The 21,177-nt window shown below is 47.3% G+C and overlaps 3 protein-coding genes across 4 annotated transcripts; all 3 read right to left on the bottom strand.

The window, feature by feature from the left end:
• Positions 1-380: 380 nt before the first annotated feature.
• slc39a8 (solute carrier family 39 member 8) lies at positions 381-6,816 on the bottom strand. The gene is made up of 8 exons (XM_062469117.1): positions 6,240-6,816; positions 5,566-5,728; positions 4,512-4,681; positions 4,063-4,185; positions 3,681-3,830; positions 1,841-2,048; positions 1,411-1,595; positions 381-1,175 (listed from the first exon to the last, which is right to left on the bottom strand). Exons 1-8 carry the CDS (start codon positions 6,465-6,467, stop codon positions 1,029-1,031), a joined length of 1,374 nt encoding a protein of 457 aa, XP_062325101.1. The 5' UTR covers positions 6,468-6,816; the 3' UTR covers positions 381-1,028.
• Positions 6,817-7,193: 377 nt separating this feature from the next.
• Positions 7,194-15,652, bottom strand: manba (mannosidase, beta A, lysosomal). Its single transcript, XM_062469078.1, has 17 exons — positions 15,267-15,652; positions 14,939-15,033; positions 14,745-14,850; positions 14,144-14,314; positions 13,763-13,886; positions 12,901-13,070; positions 12,459-12,566; positions 11,856-12,007; positions 11,516-11,633; positions 10,922-11,008; positions 10,631-10,798; positions 9,664-9,882; positions 9,135-9,299; positions 8,902-9,046; positions 8,552-8,694; positions 7,987-8,244; positions 7,194-7,633 (listed from the first exon to the last, which is right to left on the bottom strand). Exons 1-17 carry the CDS (start codon positions 15,480-15,482, stop codon positions 7,409-7,411), a joined length of 2,670 nt encoding a protein of 889 aa, XP_062325062.1. The 5' UTR covers positions 15,483-15,652; the 3' UTR covers positions 7,194-7,408.
• Positions 15,653-15,937: 285 nt separating this feature from the next.
• ube2d3 (ubiquitin-conjugating enzyme E2D 3) lies at positions 15,938-21,124 on the bottom strand. Of its 2 annotated transcripts, XM_062469145.1 has the most exons (8): positions 20,729-21,124; positions 19,192-19,255; positions 19,060-19,091; positions 18,646-18,723; positions 18,408-18,513; positions 18,170-18,263; positions 17,831-17,880; positions 15,938-16,742 (listed from the first exon to the last, which is right to left on the bottom strand). In XM_062469145.1, the coding sequence occupies exons 1-7, from the start codon at positions 20,750-20,752 to the stop codon at positions 17,832-17,834; spliced, it is 447 nt and encodes a 148-aa protein (XP_062325129.1). In that variant the 5' UTR covers positions 20,753-21,124; the 3' UTR covers positions 15,938-16,742; position 17,831. The 2 variants fall into 2 exon arrangements, with proteins under 2 accessions (XP_062325129.1, XP_062325130.1); XM_062469146.1 differs by lacking the exon at positions 17,831-17,880 and having other exon boundaries at positions 20,729-21,123.
• Positions 21,125-21,177: the final 53 nt, after the last annotated feature.

Raw genomic sequence — 21,177 nt, 5'->3', positions numbered from 1 at the left:
CAAACGGTCTCCTCCCATTTCTCCTACGTTTTCTTACTTTATATATTATTAAGTGGGTGTTTCCGGCAAATTCATACAAATAAAAATAAATACACAGAAATAAAATTATGACGCAGACAGATATGCTCAGTTTATTTTGGGGAAAGGGAGTTGACAAGATCACATAATATATATTTTATTTATATTTTATTTTATTGTATATTTAATTCTATTCTAATCCCACTTAGTACTGCTAGTTTATGTACCCTTAGTATAGATAGTCCACATATTTAAATTTTAGGTATATGTTTATTGTATGCACCTTCCTGCCAAAGCAAATTCCTTGTCTGTGCAAACTTTCATGGCGAATAAATCCCATTCTGATTCTGATTCTGATAAGAGGTAACGACTTTAGGAAAGGTAATGCAGCTCTAAAACAACTCGTGATCAGTAATTTCCTGCTCCCTGTGAGTGGGGCGGTAATAAAAGTGCACATGGGTGATTGAAGCTTAAGACACTACAAATGACAAACAGCGATAGTTTTGGTGTTAAACAGATCAATCTTGGCACCCGACCATAATCTAAAGCAAATGGGGTTGTTGCTCAAATATATAGGCTATATTTTTTAATCTATCAAGATGAATTCATAATAAAAGTGCAGAATGGACTAGACAGGCATGCTCACAAAGCTCCTACACTGTAGAGACTGACAATAATTTATTCAAAACGTCTTCTAAAATACATTGTTGACACAATTAACATCCAGTGATTGTATTTAATATTTTCCCTTTTAAGACTAAGAGGACAACTATTGAAATCGTTTTTAAAACTATTTCATTTTTGTACAAAAGAAGCAGTTTATATTCAGTCCTGCTCATCTCAAATTTGTGCAGAAGCAGTTCACTTGCATCTTGTTAAATCTTTTCTCTCTCTCTTTCTCTCTCTTTCTCTCTCTTTCTCTCTCTCTCTCTCTCTCTCTCTCTCTCTCTCTCTCTCTCTCTCTCTCTCTCTCTCTTTCTCTCTCTTTCTCTCTCTTTCTCTGTCTGTCTTCAGCCCAGGTTGATATCACCAGCAAACATGGTGATCAGCAGAATGATGGCAAATCCTGTCAGGAGGCCTGCATTCTGGATGAGGAAGAAGATGACTTTATTCAAAGTCCCCTCCTGCTCATTCAAGATGCTGTTCATCTCAGGAAACTGAAAGAGAAATGGAAACATCAGCATGACACCATTAGCATACAAGCACGTTCATTTCCAGATGACATCAACTGAACATTGCTCAACTGTCAGGGAGAGTGAAGCTGTGGCACCCTTGAGTGAAACAGTTGTGATAATATAAACTACAATCAAATGCTATGCTGTGATAATTAACAGCCCGTCCTGTCCACTAGCGTGATAAAACCTCTAACAGCCGACTCCCAGGCCCCCTCACCATGTCTGCCAGAGAGATGTAGAGGAACATTCCGCCAGCAATGGCGAAGATGGCGTTGGGGGCGAAGTTGCTGCCAAGAAGGATCCCGAAAGCGAGGCCAAAATAGCAGGACATGGCAGACAGCATGTTGAAAAAGATGGCCTGGGGGATACTCATACCAGCATTCAGCAGTATGACAAAGTCACCTGCAGGGGGCGGTAGAGGGGGCAGCAGAGTCGCAGACAATTATGATTGTGACGAGAAGATGCCTGTAGTTCAACCTATCGATGACATCATCCATCGAAAGGGACTTCGGAAATCTATATGTGTAAGAACGTGGGTGAAAAACCACTGCGCGTCATCCTGTGAAATATACACATTAGAAACCCAACATAGTGATGGGCCACACAGGAAGAGGGATAGTTTAGTTCAGAGTAATCTGGTCTCTTACCCAACTCATGAGGGAACTCCTCACACACTATGGCGATGGAGGTACTGAACCCAGCCAGCAAGGACACTGTGAACGAGGCCCCGATGGCCAGGCCGTCAATGAAGTTGTGCAGAGCATCACTCAGGGTGATCATCCAGGCCACGGTCTTGATGTTGGCGATGCGCTGTCCCCGGAGCCAGTGGCACATCACATTAGGCACCTGCACCTCCTGCAAGGTCAACCTCACAGAGGAGGGAGAGAGATATGAGAAATGTAGACCTCACAGAGGAGAGAGATGAGGGGTGTAGACCTCACAGAGGAGATGAGGGGTGTAGACCTCACAGAGGAGAGATATGAGGGGTGCAGACCTCACAGAGGAGAGAGAGATATGAGGGGTGTAGATCTCACAGAGGAGAGAGAGATATGAGGGGTGTAGACCTCACAGAGGAGAGAGATGAGGGGTGTAGACCTCACAGAGGAGAGAGAGATATGAGGGGTGTAGACCTCACAGAGGAGAGAGAGATATGAGGGGTGTAGACCTCACAGAGGAGAGAGAGAGATGAGGGGTGTAGACCTCACAGAGGAGAGAGATGAGGGGTGTAGACCTCACAGAGGAGAGAGATGAGGGGTGTAGACCTCACAGAGAAGAGAGAGATATGAGGGGTGTAGACCTCACAGAGGAGAGAGATGAGGGGTGTAGACCTCACAGAGGAGAGAGATGAGGGGTGTAGACCTCACAGAGGAGAGAGAGATATGAGGGGTGTAGATCTCACAGAGGAGAGAGAGATATGAGAGTTGCAGGCACAGGGAAACAGTGAGCGTCACGTGATAAAAAACAAACAAGAATGAATATATTTGTCTTTGTTTTTATACCTGCAAACAGAGAAAACTAAACATTCGTTACAGTACGTGTAGTCTTAGTAATGTGTGGCTGCTTCACAGCATACCCAGCAGCAACAAACCAGACCATTATTAGCCTGTCCAGAACAGGGAGTCTTTGTCTAATAGTGAGACAATTCCAGTGTTCATCAGGAGGGCAGGATTTGCGGGCCCTGCTGGTCGCTCTTCTCGGACCTGGGTCACAACGCTACGTCTATCTGCTTACTGTCTTTGATCCTCCAACAGAGCCAGACTCACAGGAAAATCAGTGTTAAACATTAACACAATTTTCTTAATAATCTCAGGTAAGGTCACAGATAAAAGCTCCATAAATAACTCTGGGCTAATGAATAAACTTGAGTCTGAGGTTTGGATAAAGTTATTGTGATTCAAAGAAATACACGTCAGCTGTTTCGCAGATTATTTCTTTATTATTTGCTTTTTATATCTTAAAACCGGGACTGAATTGCCTGAGACATGTACTGTAGGTGCTCGGATATCTTTGTATCCGGACGTAACAGTACCAGAGGTGCAGTCTACGTGATTCTCTGCACAGGCAATAAGGCCACTAGGACTTCCTGCATGGCCGCTGTAACACGAGCGGTGATACATGGGTAGCGGGTGGTAAGCGGAGAAGGGGGGGGGGGGCTGAGTTGACAGCATGGCCACTATACCAGACTTCACCACTGAATAGTACTCTGTCTCTCCATAACATATAATTGCACTGGTCTTTACCATAGAGTGTTATGTTCCTCCCTGTTCCTGTTTAGCTTCAGCAATATGCTAGCAGAAACCATGTGTTCATCAGGCTAGTTCAACTAATGTCCAGCTCATAAAGATTTACATGTATTAATTAGTCAAGATAATCAATGACCAGAACAGTATTTCAGTAGTTACCGCTAAGGAGTGGTCTGTATTAACCAGGCACAGTGTAACGGTAACATCCTCTCGTGAACGATGTGCCCATGGTCGTAACAGGTACCTGTGGAGTGTCATCCAACGGAGGCAGGCTCATACTACTCTCCTCAGCGCTGATGGTGCTGATGTTGGCCAGAGTGATGCATTCCTTCTTCACCTCCATGTCTCCGTTCAGCTGGAATGGCTCTGCAGGGGCAGAGGGGCCGTGGCCATGCTGGAGGAAAACAAAAACAAATGTTTAAGACATTTTGGGGGGGAATTTCTGCTTTATTGGGATATACAGTTAATAATGACATGAAATGTCGGGGAGAGAGAAAGAGGGGAAGACATGACAGAAACAACCTGGTCTGGATTCAAACCCAGGCCCCTGTGTCGATGAAGAGGTGGACAGATAAGATGTTCATGTTGTCTGTGAACCGAACTGTGCCAGGATGCCACGTAATTACCTCATGGTCTACCCGAAGCGCCATCTTCAAGACTTTCTCTGTGACGTACAGCAGGTAAAACCCTCCAAATATCCCGATGGCATTCAGCACGTAGTTATCAGTTTTGGGATCAAACCCTAGCGCCTGAGGAGATGGGAATGTAGCGGTGAGGTGGAGTGAGGGGGATGTACGGGTGAGGGGGCGTGGGGAGGTGGGATGAGCGGAGGTTGTAGGGGTTAGGGGGCGTGGGGAGGTGGGATGAGGGGAGGATGTAGGGGTGAGGGGGATGTACGGGTGAGGGGAGAGGGGGCGTGGGGAGGTGGGATGAGGGGAGGTTGGGATGAGGGGAGGATGTAGGGGTGAGGGGAGGTGGAGTGAGGTGGGGCAGAGGAGATGGGGGCCACACAGCATCATTCCAGTGTCAGTACATGGAGGAGCACGTCGCACCACCCGAAGAAGCTTGAACAGACCTCTGGAATGAGCTGCAGCACAGCGTTGGAGAACAGGGTCCCGATGGCCAGGCCGATGAAGTAGGTGAGCACCTTGGGGAAGTAGGGCTTCTTGGTGGAGGGCATGAGCAGCAGGCCCAGCAGGGAAGCCAGGTTGATCACAGTGACAGCCAGGAAGCCGTACCCCCACACTAAAGCGGAGGCAGGGACACAGGACAGCCCCTCATGGTTAAATCATACCACTCACAGGACTGAGAATGACTAACGCAGCTTCAGAATACATGACACTTCAAACATTTATTTCGCAAATGTTTTCATCTCAAAGCAACCTTCGATGTACAAATATGGCTGATAGTAAGTACAGCTGTTTACTGAGAACCAGAAGTGCAGTGTTGTATCCTGACCGGATCACATGATAAGATAAATTATACTGTTATTAATCAGCATTATCAAAATCTGTCTAAAGCAGTCTTAGCCTAACGGAAAGGTGAGATAACAATCTTATCTGATATGGTCATATATATTATTACTATATATGTATTAATAATGTTATCAGACCGGAGACAATTCTACATTTTTTGACAACTTAATAGCATGGCCCCTTGACCCCCTTAAATAACTTTTCTCTGGAATGTGTCTGTGAGAGCTGTCATCAGCAGTGCATGTGTGTGTGTGTACGCATATCCCCTCTCAACTGTTAGGAGGGAGTTTTTCCTCTCTCTCAGCACAGATAACCATCTGTGCTGCCACAGAACCATTCCCTGGTTCTGTGGCCCTTTCCACCAGGACATAATGAGAGCTTGTTAGAGGCAGGGCCTCGGGGTCAGACAGCACAGGTGCTCCCAGCTCTGTGCAGCAGCAACCTTCTCCTCACAGCTCTTATGCACCTGCAAAGTCTCTGTGTGTAGCTCAGTGGTAGTACTGGGCTGCATATCTGGAGGCTACAGGTTCGATTACCCCCTGTACGCTGCTTTGGATAAAAGGGTCCGCTAAATGAACACATTATTTGTGACACTGTAACTATCTAGCATTTGTAAAGAGAATGCTGTATGAATGTGATCATCTGTTAACTCACCAAGGTAGTCCACAGGCTTGACAGAAGTTGTGATGGTGTATGGACATGAGGGTAGCACTACTTGTGTCAACACAGCTGGACAGATCTTCTCCAGATGCTGCACTGTCAGCTGACTGACATTGCTGAACCCATAGTGAGACAAGATCTGCCCCATTGAGGGACACTGAGGACAGGGAGAGGAAGACCAGGATGACCCAAGACCTCAGAATCTTCAGCAGCTTTGGATCATCATTCATTATATGATGATCCATTACACGAAGGAATTATATGAAGGCATTATATGATGCCTTCAGCAGCTTGGATCATCATTATAAATTAGTAATTTTGTTCAGAGTTTGATTTCAGGGATTTCTTTCATTTTAAATAAAAACTTAAAAGTAATGAAAATTACGAGGAAAAAGTGTGGTCAGGTTATTTTAGTTGGAAAGATGTTTAGATAAAAATGTATCGTCATAAATAAAATGTATATATTAAGATATAGAATGATAAAGTACTTGAGTAGCCGGACGGATAATGCCAGAGGGAAAACATGGTGAGAAATGTGAAAACATAGTAGAAGAGGTAAGTGTAGAATATAGAAATATAGGCTATATATATATTTCTATATTAAAAGTAAAATTAGAGTGAACTTGAAAGACGGTTGCATAGGCTAAGAAATGTGATAGATATCATACCTTAGAATTTACCAGAGGATTTTCGTCATGAACTATTAATTCTGATCTTCTGGCTGAAATAAGTTGGAGAAAGTTTTGCAAATTGTCTGTTGAAATTGAACTATTTTTACCGTAAAAAAGCAAAATGTCCTCTAAAAATACTTTCCCATCTTGTTCAATGGCATCGGTGGCACGAGACTCCGAGGTAAATAGTAAAACGCATGCAACTATATACTTAAAGTTATTCATATTTTTAAAAAGTCGCCCATCGGGTTGTGCATGTGCTGTTTGAGTAGTCTTCAGATTGTCTCTCGCTTTTTAAATAGTTAATTTGGCAACAAAAAAAGTTTTCCACAAGTTACAACCTACTTATGACTGTTTTATGATCCATTATTAAATTATGCTATCTAACGTTCACGTCAATATTTGAGAGTCCAATGCAACACGATCGACTGTTCCGGATATTACATGCAGTAATACTAAGAGAATACTATCAATAGCGGCAGAGATTAGCGAACGCCCAAATGGTTCAAAGATCACCCGTTTACCCAAGGGTTTCCAGCTTGAAGGTGTCCAGAGCACATGTAAGTCGATCACTTTCTCAATGGTTTGTTTGTGCGACTGACTCAGTGTTACAGCGTGCTTATACTAGCCTACCTAAGTAAGAACAGATCAGAATAGTGATTTTCACACAGAGTAAGCATGCCTTTTAACGAGGAACAGGCCATGTTCGGCCCAGAGTGACCTTAAAGTAACATTTTACCTTGAACCCGATTTGCCTGTATTTTGTATTTAAAAGTGAAAAACATCAGTAGGCCTAACTGTGTTACATCAATATGTGAACTTGTTTTCCAAGTTAACAGCTGGTTTCTTTCTGCCCCCCTGTGGTCGCTACAAACCCAGTATCCAATAAACTCAGTGGTAATAAAAGCGTAATATTTCACTCACATTCAATACATTTAAACTTTTTGTTATATACAAATTTATAATGAAAAAATATACATTTTTATTATGACCAAAACAAATATTCAAAAACCACTGTGATACACAGCGAAATTATCAATCATAAAAAGAAAGAATTTACCACAATTGATGATCCCTAATCCTCAATTTCAGTTCCTGACAGAAATCAACTCAGGGGAGGGCAAAGGTCATTAGATCCGCTCCTCTGAACATCCCTGAACAGCCCGTCAGTACAGGTCTCTCAGGGTGGTGATGATGAGGGCGCGGGCCAGGTCTGCGGCGCTCGTGGGCTCCCAGGGGAAGAAGTGCACCACGGTTTCCCTGGTGACCATGAGGAAGCCGTTGGAGCTGAAGCGGCCCAGGATGGCGCCCACGTCCAGCCACACGTAGGGGGCCACGGCGAGGGACCGGAGGGTCACCACGAAGCCCTCCCTGTCCTGCTGGACCACCGCCTGGACAGGAAGGGGCGCTACATCACTCATACATCACTTATATTCAAACACGTGTAACTACAGTTATACAGCTCATACTAAAGAGGTACCACACAAGAGAAAGAGGCAGAGGGAGAGACACAGAGAGAGCGAGAGACAGAGGGAGGGGATGGAAGAGAGTGAGAAAGAGAGAGAGCAAGAGAGAAATAGAATAGAATCTCTACTGGTCGAAACCAATGCCTTGCATTTTGTTAACTGCAAACAATCACTCCAAACACAGTTTTCTGTAATGGACTGAGAGCCTACTTTGCAGACTCACCGTGTTGCTGGGCGTCGTCAGGGTCAAGGTCAAGGTCAGGGGTCAGGGCACTCACCGTAATGTTGGGGGCCTGCAGACAGAGGGCGTCTTTGGGGGAGCTGAGGAACAGGTGGTTGAGGGGTCCCTGCGGCCCCTGGGCATCCTGCAGCTGGAAGGTGACAAGGCAGGAGAGACGACTGCACCGCCCACATCCGGCTAGCAGGCCAGCGATTGGCTGCTTAAAGATGGCGCTGGCACTCCCACCTCTCACGAGAGCTTCGCTGGATTTCAGAGCGCACACGGGATCCTGGCTGCTCCAGGCATACACCGACACCTGGATAACCAACGGCTACAGCTGAGTTGTGGTGTTTTGCTTTGTGTTGCGGAGAGACCATTGGACAGGGTTAACTGTAGAGCATGATGTATTCATCACTGCATTGTCCGATCATCACCATGATTCAATAATCGTGGCATTGTTGCACTGGTGTCTGGTAAAACTGCATTCCGTTCCTTGGGAATTACCACTAAAATACAGTTAGAACGATGCACTTCTAGCCAATCATCTGCTGTCCTTCCAGTACTAATGCAGTCTTTGTATCTTTGGAGGGTAGTGTTAGGTGTAAGGCAGAGCAGGGGCCTACCACAGCATGGAGGAGGAGGTCTGTACTCAGGTCAGACACAGCGTAGATGATCAGAGCTCCCTCATCCTCAAACCCCACAGCCACCACAGGGGCAAAGAAGCCCTGGGCAAAATAGTGCAGCATCTTCCACTTGGAGGAAAACTCTGGAATAAGAGGAGAGGTCCATAGGTGTCATTCCAACTGCATTTAGTAAGTTACAAACTCTATACCTAAACCAGGCTCTTTTAACCCTGCTCTGCCCTCCTGTAGATTTACACTCCAGCCCTAATCTAGCACCAATAAATGTAATTCCGAATTAATTTAGTGTTTCTTCCTAAACCTGTGTGTGTGTGTGTGTGTGTGTGTCATACCTATAGAGGACCAGGAGGGCGCCTGCCAGATGTCATTGAGCTGCCAGTAGAGGGCTCCCATGGTGTGACCTTTGCCCTCGACGATCTCACTCCGACTCCGCCGATAAAACTCTGTCTGAGTCTTCACACACTGGGCCTGCATGACCTGGAAACCAAACACACGCAACCCTTAACTGAAATCAAATCTGTGTGTGTGTGTGTGACCAGGCGGTGTGAGGGTAAGTGTGTATCACCTGCGTGAGGTAGAGGGTATGTCTGTAGTTCTGGGCTGGGTCGGAGGAGTTGGGCAGGTGGAAGTGGAGCGCTGCCTGCTGCAGCATCTGCTGGTTGCCCCCGTCGTGGTGCTGGCGGTGGGAGGAGAACCTGCTGCGGTAGCTCCAGTCCTCGGCCACGGACGCCTGGGGAGGAGGTGTCACAGGGCTGACTCGCGCACCCAACCACCCCCTCTTAGAAACACCTCAACTACGCCACCCCCCCAAAAAACCTAGCCATTCAACGGTGTGGGTGGGCAGTGTTTATACTGTTCAGCTGGGATGCACCAGCACACTGCTCCAACGCCACCCAACATACCAACGTTCTAACACTGATCTAACATCTTTTAAGACTGTTGGGAGACATTCTTCGACATAACTGTCAAAGCAAACTCGACAACAGCCAAACCAAAGGCCCCACCCGGTAACGTTTAATAACAATAACAATCATGTGTTCCTTTAGTTGGTTGTTTTCTGCCCGTCCGGGAGCCGGATATCCCAGTTTTGGTACCTCCTGCAGGGTGGAGAAGGAGGGCCAGGACTGGAAGCCGTACTCGGAGGCGAAGCGCGTGCGAGGGAAGGTTCTCCAGTCCCAGCAGTCCTGGGTGTAGCTGTAGTAGTGGGTGTCTCCGTAGCGAGGGTCGTAGGGGTCGGCTGCCACCCAGCCCTCCTGCTGGGACTCTGCACCGTTGGTGGGACTGGACACCAAGAACGGTCGGCTGCGGTCCTCCTGGGCGGGGACAGTCGCATCTTATTAACAACCTTATTATAAACAATAACACATAGTGTTTCCTGTTGAAATAAAATACATGTTTTTGTTTAGCAGATGCTTTTGCTAAAGCGACGTACAGGGAACCTTTTAACCTGCGACCTCTTGATCTGCAGTCAAACGCATTACCACTGAGCTTCCACCTCATTAACCCTGCAGCCTTCTGAATCCAGTCACCCCAGTTAGCTGGTTACTGGTCGGCCACAGAGGTACTCTATTGTGCCAGCAGGTCTTGGTTCACTCTGTCACCAGACCATAGAACTATCATTAGGTAGACCAAGCTTCAAAGCTGGTTGAAGATGGTGTCCCGTTAGTCTCTATGGCAGGTGACTCAGGGGCGCAACTTCTGTCTCATAGTGTCTCGCCATGCTCCTGGCCTCATCACAGGTCTATACCGTCCTTGACGTAGGCAACAAAATAAAAAGGGTGCTAGTTTCCCCATTTTGGATTTGTTTAAAACAAATTGGTCTTATAATTATTCTATGAAAAAGCTATGATTTGAGCCAGGTTTGAGAATCATGAAAACCTTATCGGGGAAGATATTGGGATCATATTTCCAATCGCACTCATACGCTTGTACGCGTCGAAAAGGCCTCGAACACAATCTCACATGCTCGACAGATCCCAACAGCGTGTGATCACATCCATGTGATTAGAACCTAAAGAAAAAAAAACATCCAGCTGCATCCTGCCCCCGCGAGGGCCTCACCTCCAGCACCACGGCCCGGATGTTGTCCACGTACAGGGAGACGTAGTCCCTCAGGTAGCGAGGGCGCTGGGAGGCAGGGATGCCGAACCAGTCGGTGGCCAGCGCCGCCTCGTTCTCGTTGTTCCCGCTCCACACCACGACGGAGGGGTGGGACTTCAAACGCCTCACCTTGACCATGAAACAGGAAGTCACACGGATGACGAGGGGCACCAGACGGGGTGTGATCCCCCATATTTGAAGAGCTACTCAAATGAGGGGGAGTCCTAACTGATCCGGATGTTTCCAGCTGACCTGCTGGAGAACCTCTTCTCTCACGGTCTGGATGAAGTCGGGCTCCGTGGGGTACAGGGCACAGGCGAACATCAAGTCCTGCCACACCTGGAGACACACACACCGTACTGCCTATAATCACAATAATAATCATAATAATTATGTATTTAGCAGACGCTTTTATCCAAAGTGACATGCAAGGGGGTATTTGAACTGGGGTTGTGGGTCCGAACAGCCAGAAAAGAATGCTGACTCGTCCACTGCAAAATGCTACCAGATGTAGGAGGACATCTTGTATTAAACCTACTATATACTGGGACGTTATGAATCTTTCTGTCATGTGAAACAGTATGGTAGTATGGTTACTGTCATGTGACACAGTATGGTAGTATGGTTACTTTCATGTGACACAGTATGGTAGTATGGTTACTTTCATGTGAAACAGCATGGTTACTGTCGTGTGAAACAGTATGGTAGTATGGTTACTTTCATGTGAAACAGCATGGTTACTGTCGTGTGACACAGTATGGTAGTTAATTACTGTCGTGTGAAACAGTATGGTAGTATGGTTACGGAGCTGCAGTTTGCAGCATCACTCAGGTAAACAGACGTTACCATGACGCCCAGCTCATCACAGGTGCTGTAGAACACGTCCTGCTCGTACACTCCCCCGCCCCACACCCGGACGGCGTTCATGTTAGCATCCACCGCAGACTGCAGCAGGTTCTTAATACTTCAACACAAAACAGACAGCTAGTCAGTATGAACCAAAGCCAGTTTCACTTCGATATTACAGGATGTAAGTCGATAGCATCCCGACTATTCCAAATTGAGGATGACAAATATTCCAAACATTTCACATCGATGAGAATATCTTTTCTGACTAATGTCCTAGTGACAAAGTGTGAAGGTGGTTGTGGACGACTGTCTCAGTAAACACATTGTAAGTCCTCACACTGCCGGGGTCACCCGGTCCTGCAGGGCGTGGGCCGGGATCCAGTTGGACCCCTTCAGGAAGATGGGCTTCCTGTTGACCCGGAAGTAGAAGCTCAGCCCGGACGAGCCAGTGATAGGTTCCTGAACCAGCTCCACGGTCCGGAAGTACACCTGCCCATTGGACAGGGAAACAGAACGTTTTCTGATGCAACGGATGAAGGAAAATCACATTTCCGTTTGACATTTATTCATTTAGTCAATGCTTTTTTTTAATCCAAGGTGACATAGAATAGTGCACATAGTCGGTACAGTAGATCATCAAGGATCAAAAGACAGATAAATAAACACTCAAAAGGTCTCTCTAAGGTATTCCCCTTAGAGAGAGGGGAGGCAGAGAGAGAGGAGAGGTGGAGGGGAGAGAGGGGAGAGAGGTGGAGGGGAGAGGTGGAGGGGAGAAAGGGGAGGAGGAGAGGTGGAGGGGAGAGAGAAGAGGAGGGGAGAGAGGGGAGAGAGGTGGAGGGGAGAGGTGGAGAGGAGCGAGGGGAGGAGGAGAGGTGGAGGGGAGAGAGTGGAGAGGAGGGGAGGGGAGGAGGAGAAAGACAGGAGAGAAGTGAGCCCTGACCTGTGTGTCTGCTCTGAGGCTGAGCGAGCCAAGCAGCCCGGCGACTCTCAGCAGGTATGACGGCTGGCCGCCATGTCCATTAGGCCACCACAACTTCACCTCTGTACTCTACAACACACAGAAACAAGCATAAAGGCACTGACTAGAATAAGCATGACAGATTTACATGTAGTTCATTTAGCAGAGACCTATGTCCAACGCAACATACAAATAGCGCCTAATCAAAGAACAACAGAAAATCAAGGACCAGAAGTGCATCATTCTAACAGTATTTCAGAGGTCAGAGTCAAGGAACAGTCTGTATCTACCAGGCTCAGTGCACAGTAACAACATCTCAGCTGCCAGGCACACCCAACTACAGTGCAGCAGTAACATCTCAATGACAGTACTTGTGTAACAGATTCACTTTGCCCTGACCCAAAGCCAGGCTGGCCTGTCTCACCCGGTCTAGGTGGAGGACGAGCGTGCGCTTGGTGTGGCCTGCAGAGAACACCGCCGGGAATGCCTGCATGGTTCCCAGCTCAGGAAGGGAAAGAGTTACGTTCCCCTTCACAGCCTCCACAGCATCGACACACAGCTCCACCTCCACGGCCCACTGGGACAGGGAGGCATCTGAGAGGAACGGAGAGACTCGAGTCAGGGGGGGGGGATGAGCGGGTCCTGACAAACTACTATCTATACTGTAGGAGGGATGCGAACGCTCTAACCAACTACATCTATAGTGTAGGAGGATCTAGAGGGGGAGAGGAAGTGGAGGAGAGCTAGAGGAGAGGTGGAGGAGAGGGGGAGGAGAGGGGGAGGAAAGGGGGAGGTGAGGAGAGGGGGAGGTGAGGGGGAGGAGAGGAGGAGGAGAGGAGAGGGGGAGGAGAGGGGGAGGTGAGGGGGAGGAGAGGAGGAGGAGAGGAGAGGGGGAGGAGAGGGGGAGGAGAGGAGAGGGGGAGGAGAGGGGGAGGTGAGGAGAGGGGGAGGTGAGGGGGAGGAGAGGGGGAGGAGAGCTAGAGGAGAGGGGGAGGTGAGGGGGAGGAGAGGAGAGGGGGAGGTGAGGAGAGGGGGAGGAGAGGGGGAGGTGAGGAGAGGGGGAGGTGAGGGGGAGGAGAGGAGAGGGGGAGGTGAGGAGAGGGGGAGGTGAGGGGGAGGTGAGGAGAGGGGGAGGTGAGGGGGAGAAGAGGAGAGGGGGAGGTGAGGGGGAGGAGAGGGGGAGGTGAGGGGGAGGAGAGGGGGAGGTGAGGAAGGAGAAGTGGGGGGGAGGGGGAAGTGAGGTAAGAGAAGGGGGTGAGAGGGTGAGGAGAGGGAGGAGAGCGTACCGTAGACAGGGACGGAGGAGAGATGGATCAGCCTCAGGACATTGTAGGCCTCCAGGCGCACCTCCTTCCACAGGCCCAGGGTGGGGAGCGACGGCCCCCAGTCCCAGCTGAAGGAGCTCTGGGCCTGAGGAACATGCACACAGGAGAGGGGCACGACTGCTACTGTAGCACATTCTCCAGCTGGAGATTTTAGGAATATGTGTGTGTGTGTGTGTGTGTGTGTTGGCATTCAAACAACAGCAGGTCACATTGTTTTCATAGATGTGTGTGTGTGTGTGTGTGACTGTGTGTGTGCACAGTGTGCCCAATACTCCTGTGCACTAAAGCCGCATATCACCCGTATACGACATCTGAACTTATCAACTAGCCGAACCCACTCACCTTCCTGATAAAGTTGACGTGGCACTCGCCCTGCTGAACCTCAGGGGGGCAGTCTGGGGGCACGCGGTAGGCGGAAGCCTGGCTCCGCCCCGCCGCGTACAGCACCGGGGACAGCAGCCGCACCTCCAGAACGTTCTCCCCCTCCAGCAGCACCTCTGACACACGCAGATCCTGCACACACACACGCAGGGCGCTTAGGGCTCCAACGTTGTCAGGTGTCTTGTTTGTAATGTTATGTACGTTTAGCAATTCCTGGTATGTTACTTTCAGATACTGCCATCCAATGTGAAGTATGGGGGGGTGGGGTTGAATCCTTGGACTGTAGTCAAGTGCCTTAGCCCAGAGTGGCATCAGGTTTCTAATTGAGGTGGGGCTTGTGATATCAGGTTCATGGTGGGATGGAGGAGAAAGGGGCGGGCAATTAGTGTCACTCCTCAACCCATCTGGGGGACCCAAAGTGAGGACCACAAACAGTTTGGGGCTTTTTAAATGTAGAGTCCTGCAGAATTACAGGGTGGGGTGTGCACCTTCTGCTCTAGGAAGCCTTATAAAACAATAATTCTGTGAAATGAGATGATAACTCGGTTTGGTTTGGGCTTACATATCGGCGAAACATGTTGTCCGTCTTGCCAACTGTGATTCCATTGACAGTTATGGAAGCCACTGTGTCCACTCCCTCAAAAACAAGGTGTACTTCCTGTTTAGCCCTGAGAGAGAGAAAACATCACAGGCTTTCACCCTGTGGAAAACACATAACTACTGTTCATGGGTGAAGTCAAGTCCAGTATTAATGACCTTAGCGATGGTGGCACCAAGAAGGTTGTAGTGTATGTCCAGTTCTCCAGCGCTATCCACTTGTACGCCACATCGTTGAATCTGAAGTATGGATCCTGTCAGATTGAGAGTGAGAGGTGTTTGGGTGATCACATGAAGAACCACATGACAAGGTAAGCATTTGTAAAACACTATCTTTGTTAGCCCTTTATGGGATTGCAATATGCTTTTAGAATGCCATCCCAGTCTAATAGCCTGGTCACGCGGTTACGTCTCGGGACAGGTTGGCATCGCAGGGTAACTAGCAGACCTTGTTTGTTATCTCCGCGAGGTCTTCGGCCGTACCTACCTTTATCATCCCCTGTCGCAGCAAAGCTGAATGAACACATCCCGGCACCGTTGCAGTAAGCGACACGGTCCCGTTGGAGTTCTTTAGTGTCCATTTGCCATTCAGAATAAGTTTGTCAGCCTCCGGTCGTGTGACATTGTATCCACACAACACACGGAAACACCACGCGCAGTAAAGACAAACAAAAATGTTTCCTGTATTTCTAAGCGCAATCATATTGTGAAAGATGCTATATTAAGGTTGTCCCCGCGTCTCAAGTTAGCATAATCCTGTACTGAACGAAGTAATGTTTCACTTTTCTGCGGTTCCCTGTCTACTGTATACAGATACCCACAGCTCGCGTTGTCGATCATGTGACACCCCAGAGCGTGCACGGGGCAAAGCAACACATTTCACTCAGTCTGCCGCGAAAATTCAAAAGTCAGAACCTTTCTTCTGCAAGAAAAGAAATATGCACTTCTGAAACATGAATTTCTGTTAAACTTTCTCTGTGCACTATTATGTCTGACCTGGATAAAAGCGTCCAGTATAATTAAATAAAATGCAATGAATTGTCAGTGGATAGAAGGCATTTTTTGGTCTGTAATACACATGACCTTATCCAATCAAGATACTGTGTCAAGTCCAGAAGAGCCGCTCTATTAGTAAGATCCCAAACAACAACAATGTAATATGATTTAAGCAACTTTATTGAGGGGGAAATTAAAACGAAACAGAGTTACAAGTTGATCATCAACGGTTAGCTCTGCATCATATTTCAGGGCTACAAGAAGACAGTGTTTGGGGGGGGGTGGTATAAACTATAATAGCTCTCACTCTAAAACCATGAAAAAGAAATGAATAAAAAGCCTTAAACAGGATCCAGTTTCCAACTGCCCTTACTTCCAACAGCCCGCCTGCCCATTTCACTTGTACAACATATTGAATATATACCTTTATTAACATGCATAAAATACAACATTAAATTCTTATTTTCCTAACTTTGGATGTTGACACAGACTGCAGTTTTTTTCCGGTTCGCAGTTGTATGACTTCGTTTTTTTTTTCTTTTTGTTTTTTCAGGCCATGGAAATCTAATAATGTGAATTAGAAAAGCATACACTGACAACCCTGCCAGGTCTATCAGAAGGAAATGGGCCAAATTGGTCAGTCTAGGTGGTCAGAGCAAGACACTAACAAGTCTCAAGGCAGCCAGGGCCTCGTCTTGGTGCAAAGCTCAAATTTAGAATGGTAACCCATGGTCAAATCTACATGAAAAATGTTTAAACTCAAATGAAAGTCATGTCCAAGCAGGTAACACTATCTTCTTATGAGCACGCGTGTCAATGGGGGGGCAAAGTGGTCAAATTAAGAAACAGAAAAATGAAACTGGGGATTTCAGTTTAATCCAGCTACAACATTCTCCTTCAGGTGTCATGCGAGAGCGTTCATCACATGGCGTATTTCTGCGTCCATTCTTTTGCTAATCTGTTGTATCTGTGAAAGGGAGAGAGCAATGTCAGTCACAACCCTTACAAACCAAAAGAACATCCACAAACACACCAATGAACCCATCTCAAGGCAAACTGCCACTCAAGCCAGCCAAATCACTAACACACATTCATGCTGACAAACCATCTAGGTGGCATTCCATCAGATTTCCTGTCGAAAATGTGATGAGTATTCATTCAGAATCATTACTTTAAGAGCAGCACTAACTTGATAATGATCATTGTACAACAGGACAAGTTCCGACCCAAAATATGATTGGCTGATAACCATGGTATATTGGTGATACACAATGTATAAGACCTCTTCACAGTTTTATTAGAGATATTATTGTGCATCCACATACATTAAAACCACAATATACACACACAAAACTCTTAAATAAGAAAAGTGCCTAAACATCATCAACCAACACCTTTTTAACCTCATCAAACTGGTGACATGAGCCTTGGCTCTATCCACCTTATCACACCCACCCACCCTAGAACTTATCATACACACCGACCCACCCGCGCCCTATATCCCACCCACCCCACACAAGGCCCTATCACACCCACCCACCCCAGAACTTATCACACCCACCCACCCGCACCCTATATCCCACCCACCCCACACATGGCCCTATCACACCCACCCACCCCAGAACTTATCACACCCACCCACCCGCGCCCTATATCCCACCCACCCCACACAAGGCCCTATCACACCCACCCACCCCAGAACTTATCACACCCACCCACCCGCACCCTATATCCCACCCACCCCACACATGGCCCTATCACACCCACCCACCCCAGAACTTATCACACCCACCCACCCGCACCCTATATCCCACCCATCCCACACATGGCCCTATCACACCCACCCACCCCAGAACTTATCACACCCACCCACCCACCCGACACCCTATATCCCACCCACGGCCCCACACGGTCTGCAGCGGAACACTGGGAGAGCATGGATTAGAAGCTCTGATTAGTCCAGCATGACGACACACAGGACTACGGAGACAGAGCAGACGATTGCAACCTCCATGCCACAGGCCCTCCCCGCCTGCAACCAGCCCTCGGCCTTACCCTACAGCATGGCGTACTTCTCTGTCCACTCACGAGCTAGTCTATTGTACCTGACAGAGCAGACCTGGGTCACACGCTGCATTCAAACACTGGCAACAGTACGGAGGAATGTACAGCTGTTCTAGAATGTTAGCCATTGTTCCAAATCAGACTAGCTGACAATTAACTGATCTCATATGATGTTTAGATACTTGGTGGAAAAAAAACACACAAAAATAACCACCTTGAGTAAGATATATATCCAAAACAAAACATCATAACACAAATATAAGTCTGTAAAATAATGAATGAATATGGCTGTCAAAGGTTAGCGGCCCAGATCCAGTACATCGGACTTACTTTGGACTGTCTGTTTTATAGATTCGTGCGATCTCCGGCACCAGGGGGTCATCAGGGTTCGGATCACATAAGAGAGAACAGATGGACAGAAGCACTGGGGAGAGATAGAGAGAGAATGATGAATGAAAATGAAAGAGAGAAAGAGAAAATGAAAGCTGCCAACTTTTTTTAAATTTCACAGAAACATTCCATATGTAGGTCAACATGACAAGAAGGGTTTGTCGTGTCGAAGAATTACCTTTAGATATAGTTAATGCTGGGGACCACTGTGACCTGAGAATATCCAGACATATGCTGCCATTACTGTTAATATTTGGGTGGTAAATTCTTGTGGTGAACGCAACCTAAAAGAGAAAAGGACATGGAGCACAATTCACATGAAAACCTTACAATCAGGGATCAAGACGAAGATGACCATAGAGTGAACCTCTCTTCTTCCTGAAGGGAAGGGAGGTGGGGTGGGGCACCAGTCTCACCTTGGGGGGCTTGAAAGGGTAGTCCGTTGGGAAGTGGATGGTCAGGAAGAAAACCCCCCCCTGATATGGACTGTCATTCTGAAAGCACGAAACACTTGTCACGTCAAGCCTTCTGTAGCCCTTATCAGATGCAATGTCACAGAGGGCTTCACAAATACCCACAGATCAGCACCTAGAACCGATCTCAACCCTCAAAGACAACAAGGAAAACCTGAGAAAGAAATGGAAGAAACCTCTGGAGGAGCAATTCAGAGGGCTCTCCTCCTCCAGAGACAGTTCTGAGCATATACGAGTTCTGTCTACCTTCAAACGCACTCTACAGCTAACATCGTCGACTTCCCACCCTTTAGGGTATCCATAACCATATCACTCTGCCTCCCCCCCATGAAAATGTCACAGAGGAGTTCTACTTACAGGTCCCATGATTGTGGCTTGCCAATGAAACACTGTAAATAACATACAGATGAATGGGGTTAGTACAACTTGTAGGAGCCCACCTGGTGGGTACTGCTGGTGACAGAAGGATGGAGGTGTATGGACACTTACTGTCGTCGCCCACTGGACCTGCGGAACACTGAGCAGGAGGGTCACGAGCCAGGTCATTCAGCTCCTGCAGGGAGATCAGACGGTTGGGAGAGAGTGAGTGGTGGTTGGGGGAGAGAGGGATGGTAAAGAGAGAGAGGGAGGTTTGGGGGAGTGGGGTGGTAGGGAGAGAGGGATGGTAGGGGGAGAGTGGTGGTGAGATACACAGTGATTGAAAGGCATCGGACCAGCATGATGCTGTCCCATCTAACACCACAGTTTTGATTCTCTCTACTCTTTCTCAAATACTATTATTCTTTAATGCAACTAAAGTTCAGCACCATCAATTTATAGCGGCTCCCATCATAACATTGTACTTTGGGAAAATAATCAATGGCAGGTCACTGCCAGCATAAAGCCTCATGTGGACCTCTCTCCCACCCTGAACCAAATTTTGCATCAGCCTCTTACACTGGTTTTGCACACTGGCATTAAGCAAGTCTTAAAACCCTTCTGGCTACATCCAGGAAAAAAAAAATGTGTGGGGCCAGGACAGAAGAGACAGTATAGAACGCGGCGGCACAATACTTCACCGCTCAAGTCACATTGCTTATCATCCCCTCTAGAGTTAAATTATGCATCTGTCCAGGGCCTGGGCCTGTGTGGTTATCGTGACTAGGGCTGAGGGCAAGATGAGACCTGGTGGCTCACACTGCCTCTGCGGTTATTTTTAACTCTCTAGCTATTTTTAAGGGGTGGGGGGTGGGCTACGCCCAACCCTGTGGGGCACACCGCTTTAGAATTACATTTACAGGAATAGGCTAACTTTTTTTTTCAATTTGACAAGAATTGTGTGCGCATTAGGGTAGTCTGTATTTCAGGCTTTGACCCCTCTTATTAAGAATCTAACTAAACGAAATACTGCGGAAATAATGTTGTTGCACAGCTAGTAACGAGGGAATCTTCGCCAGAATTGTGAATTATCGTCAGTAGCAAATTATATCATATTCTAGTTTTTGGCAAATGACACGGACAAGCGGCAACTAGATAACATGCCGGCTAACTAAGGGGGGAGGTGAGGCCTAGAAAAACATGGCATGTCAGAGTCAAGAATCATCGGTTGCCAACGAATTTACTTACAGGTTGATCAAGTTACTTGTTGATTGTGTAAGGGTGTAGCCTACACACCTAGCGAAATGAGTTGACTGTAGCTCGATAGCTAGTTAGTTAGCAACCCGGCCTTATCGAAAGTAAGATATACGTTCCCCGTTTTTAAGCTAGCTAGAGCTACCTATTTGCATGGCTGGTTAATTAACCAGTTAAGTTGACGAGCACTAGCTAGCTGGCGTTAGCTGACCAATCTAGTTAAATAGTTATAATATAGCATTGATGGCGCCATAACAGAAGAGGCTACTGTACAGTAGCTAGCGATTCTTAAGATACGGTAGCAAACCAAATATACATCGGTTTAGGGGGTGTACAGCTAACTAGCTTGCTAATCAACAGTACTCCAGCAAATTCCGACACACACGTAAATTGACAGGCTCACTGGTATGCTTACCTTTTGGATCCTTTTCAACGCCATTCTTGCTCCAATATTAGTGGGATGTTTACTTATCTACTTGGCTGGCCAGCTAACGACAGTGTTAGCTACGCCTTGGCCCCGACTACGGCTAGCTAGGCAGCAAACAAGCTAGCTACACTCACAGTACGTAGCTTTACAGCCGCAACAAGACCAAAATTCCCCGTGAAATTAGCTAACGTTACTTAATATTTCGCTAAGGTTCTATTTTCATCCCCTAATATGCGTCAAAATGCGTATACTATCGTCATTAGTTTGGCTAGCCAATATAGCTGTAGCTAGCAATTCTCGCAACAAGATGTCCTCTGCCTCCACCGCTCCAAACACTTGGTCACTGGGTAAGTTCGTTTCAGTTAGCCTGCGTAATACATAGCCACATGACCTGGGAAGACCGGTAAGCACGGGTGGAGCTTTCGAAACTAGTTATT

The sequence above is a fragment of the Osmerus eperlanus genome, chromosome 9 (assembly GCF_963692335.1).
Source record: "Osmerus eperlanus chromosome 9, fOsmEpe2.1, whole genome shotgun sequence".
NCBI classification, from domain to species: Eukaryota; Metazoa; Chordata; class Actinopteri; order Osmeriformes; family Osmeridae; genus Osmerus; species Osmerus eperlanus.
This window is presented reverse-complemented; position numbering and strand designations above follow the sequence as displayed.

Excerpts from the sequence above, each read along its gene's own strand:
- slc39a8 (XM_062469117.1), bottom strand. The coding sequence starts at position 6,467 with ATGAATAACTTTAAGTATATAGTTGCATGCGTTTTACTATTTACCTCG. Across the intron at positions 2,049-3,680 it reads CGTTGGATGACACTCCACAG|GAGGTGCAGGTGCCTAATGT; the intron begins GTACCTGTTACG and ends TTGACCTTGCAG. Across the intron at positions 1,596-1,840 it reads GGAGTTCCCTCATGAGTTGG|GTGACTTTGTCATACTGCTG; the intron begins GTAAGAGACCAG and ends CGCCCCCTGCAG.
- manba (XM_062469078.1), bottom strand. The coding sequence starts at position 15,482 with ATGATTGCGCTTAGAAATACAGGAAACATTTTTGTTTGTCTTTACTGC. Across the intron at positions 8,695-8,901 it reads GCCCTCCTGGTCCTCTATAG|AGTTTTCCTCCAAGTGGAAG; the intron begins GTATGACACACA and ends CTCTTATTCCAG. Across the intron at positions 8,245-8,551 it reads ACCTCCTCCTCCATGCTGTG|GTGTCGGTGTATGCCTGGAG; the intron begins GTAGGCCCCTGC and ends TTGGTTATCCAG.
- ube2d3 (XM_062469145.1), bottom strand. The coding sequence starts at position 20,752 with ATGGCGTTGAAAAGGATCCAAAAG. Across the intron at positions 19,256-20,728 it reads CGTTGAAAAGGATCCAAAAG|GAGCTGAATGACCTGGCTCG; the intron begins GTAAGCATACCA and ends ATCTCCCTGCAG. Across the intron at positions 18,264-18,407 it reads AGCATTAACTATATCTAAAG|TGCTTCTGTCCATCTGTTCT; the intron begins GTAATTCTTCGA and ends ATCTCTCCCCAG.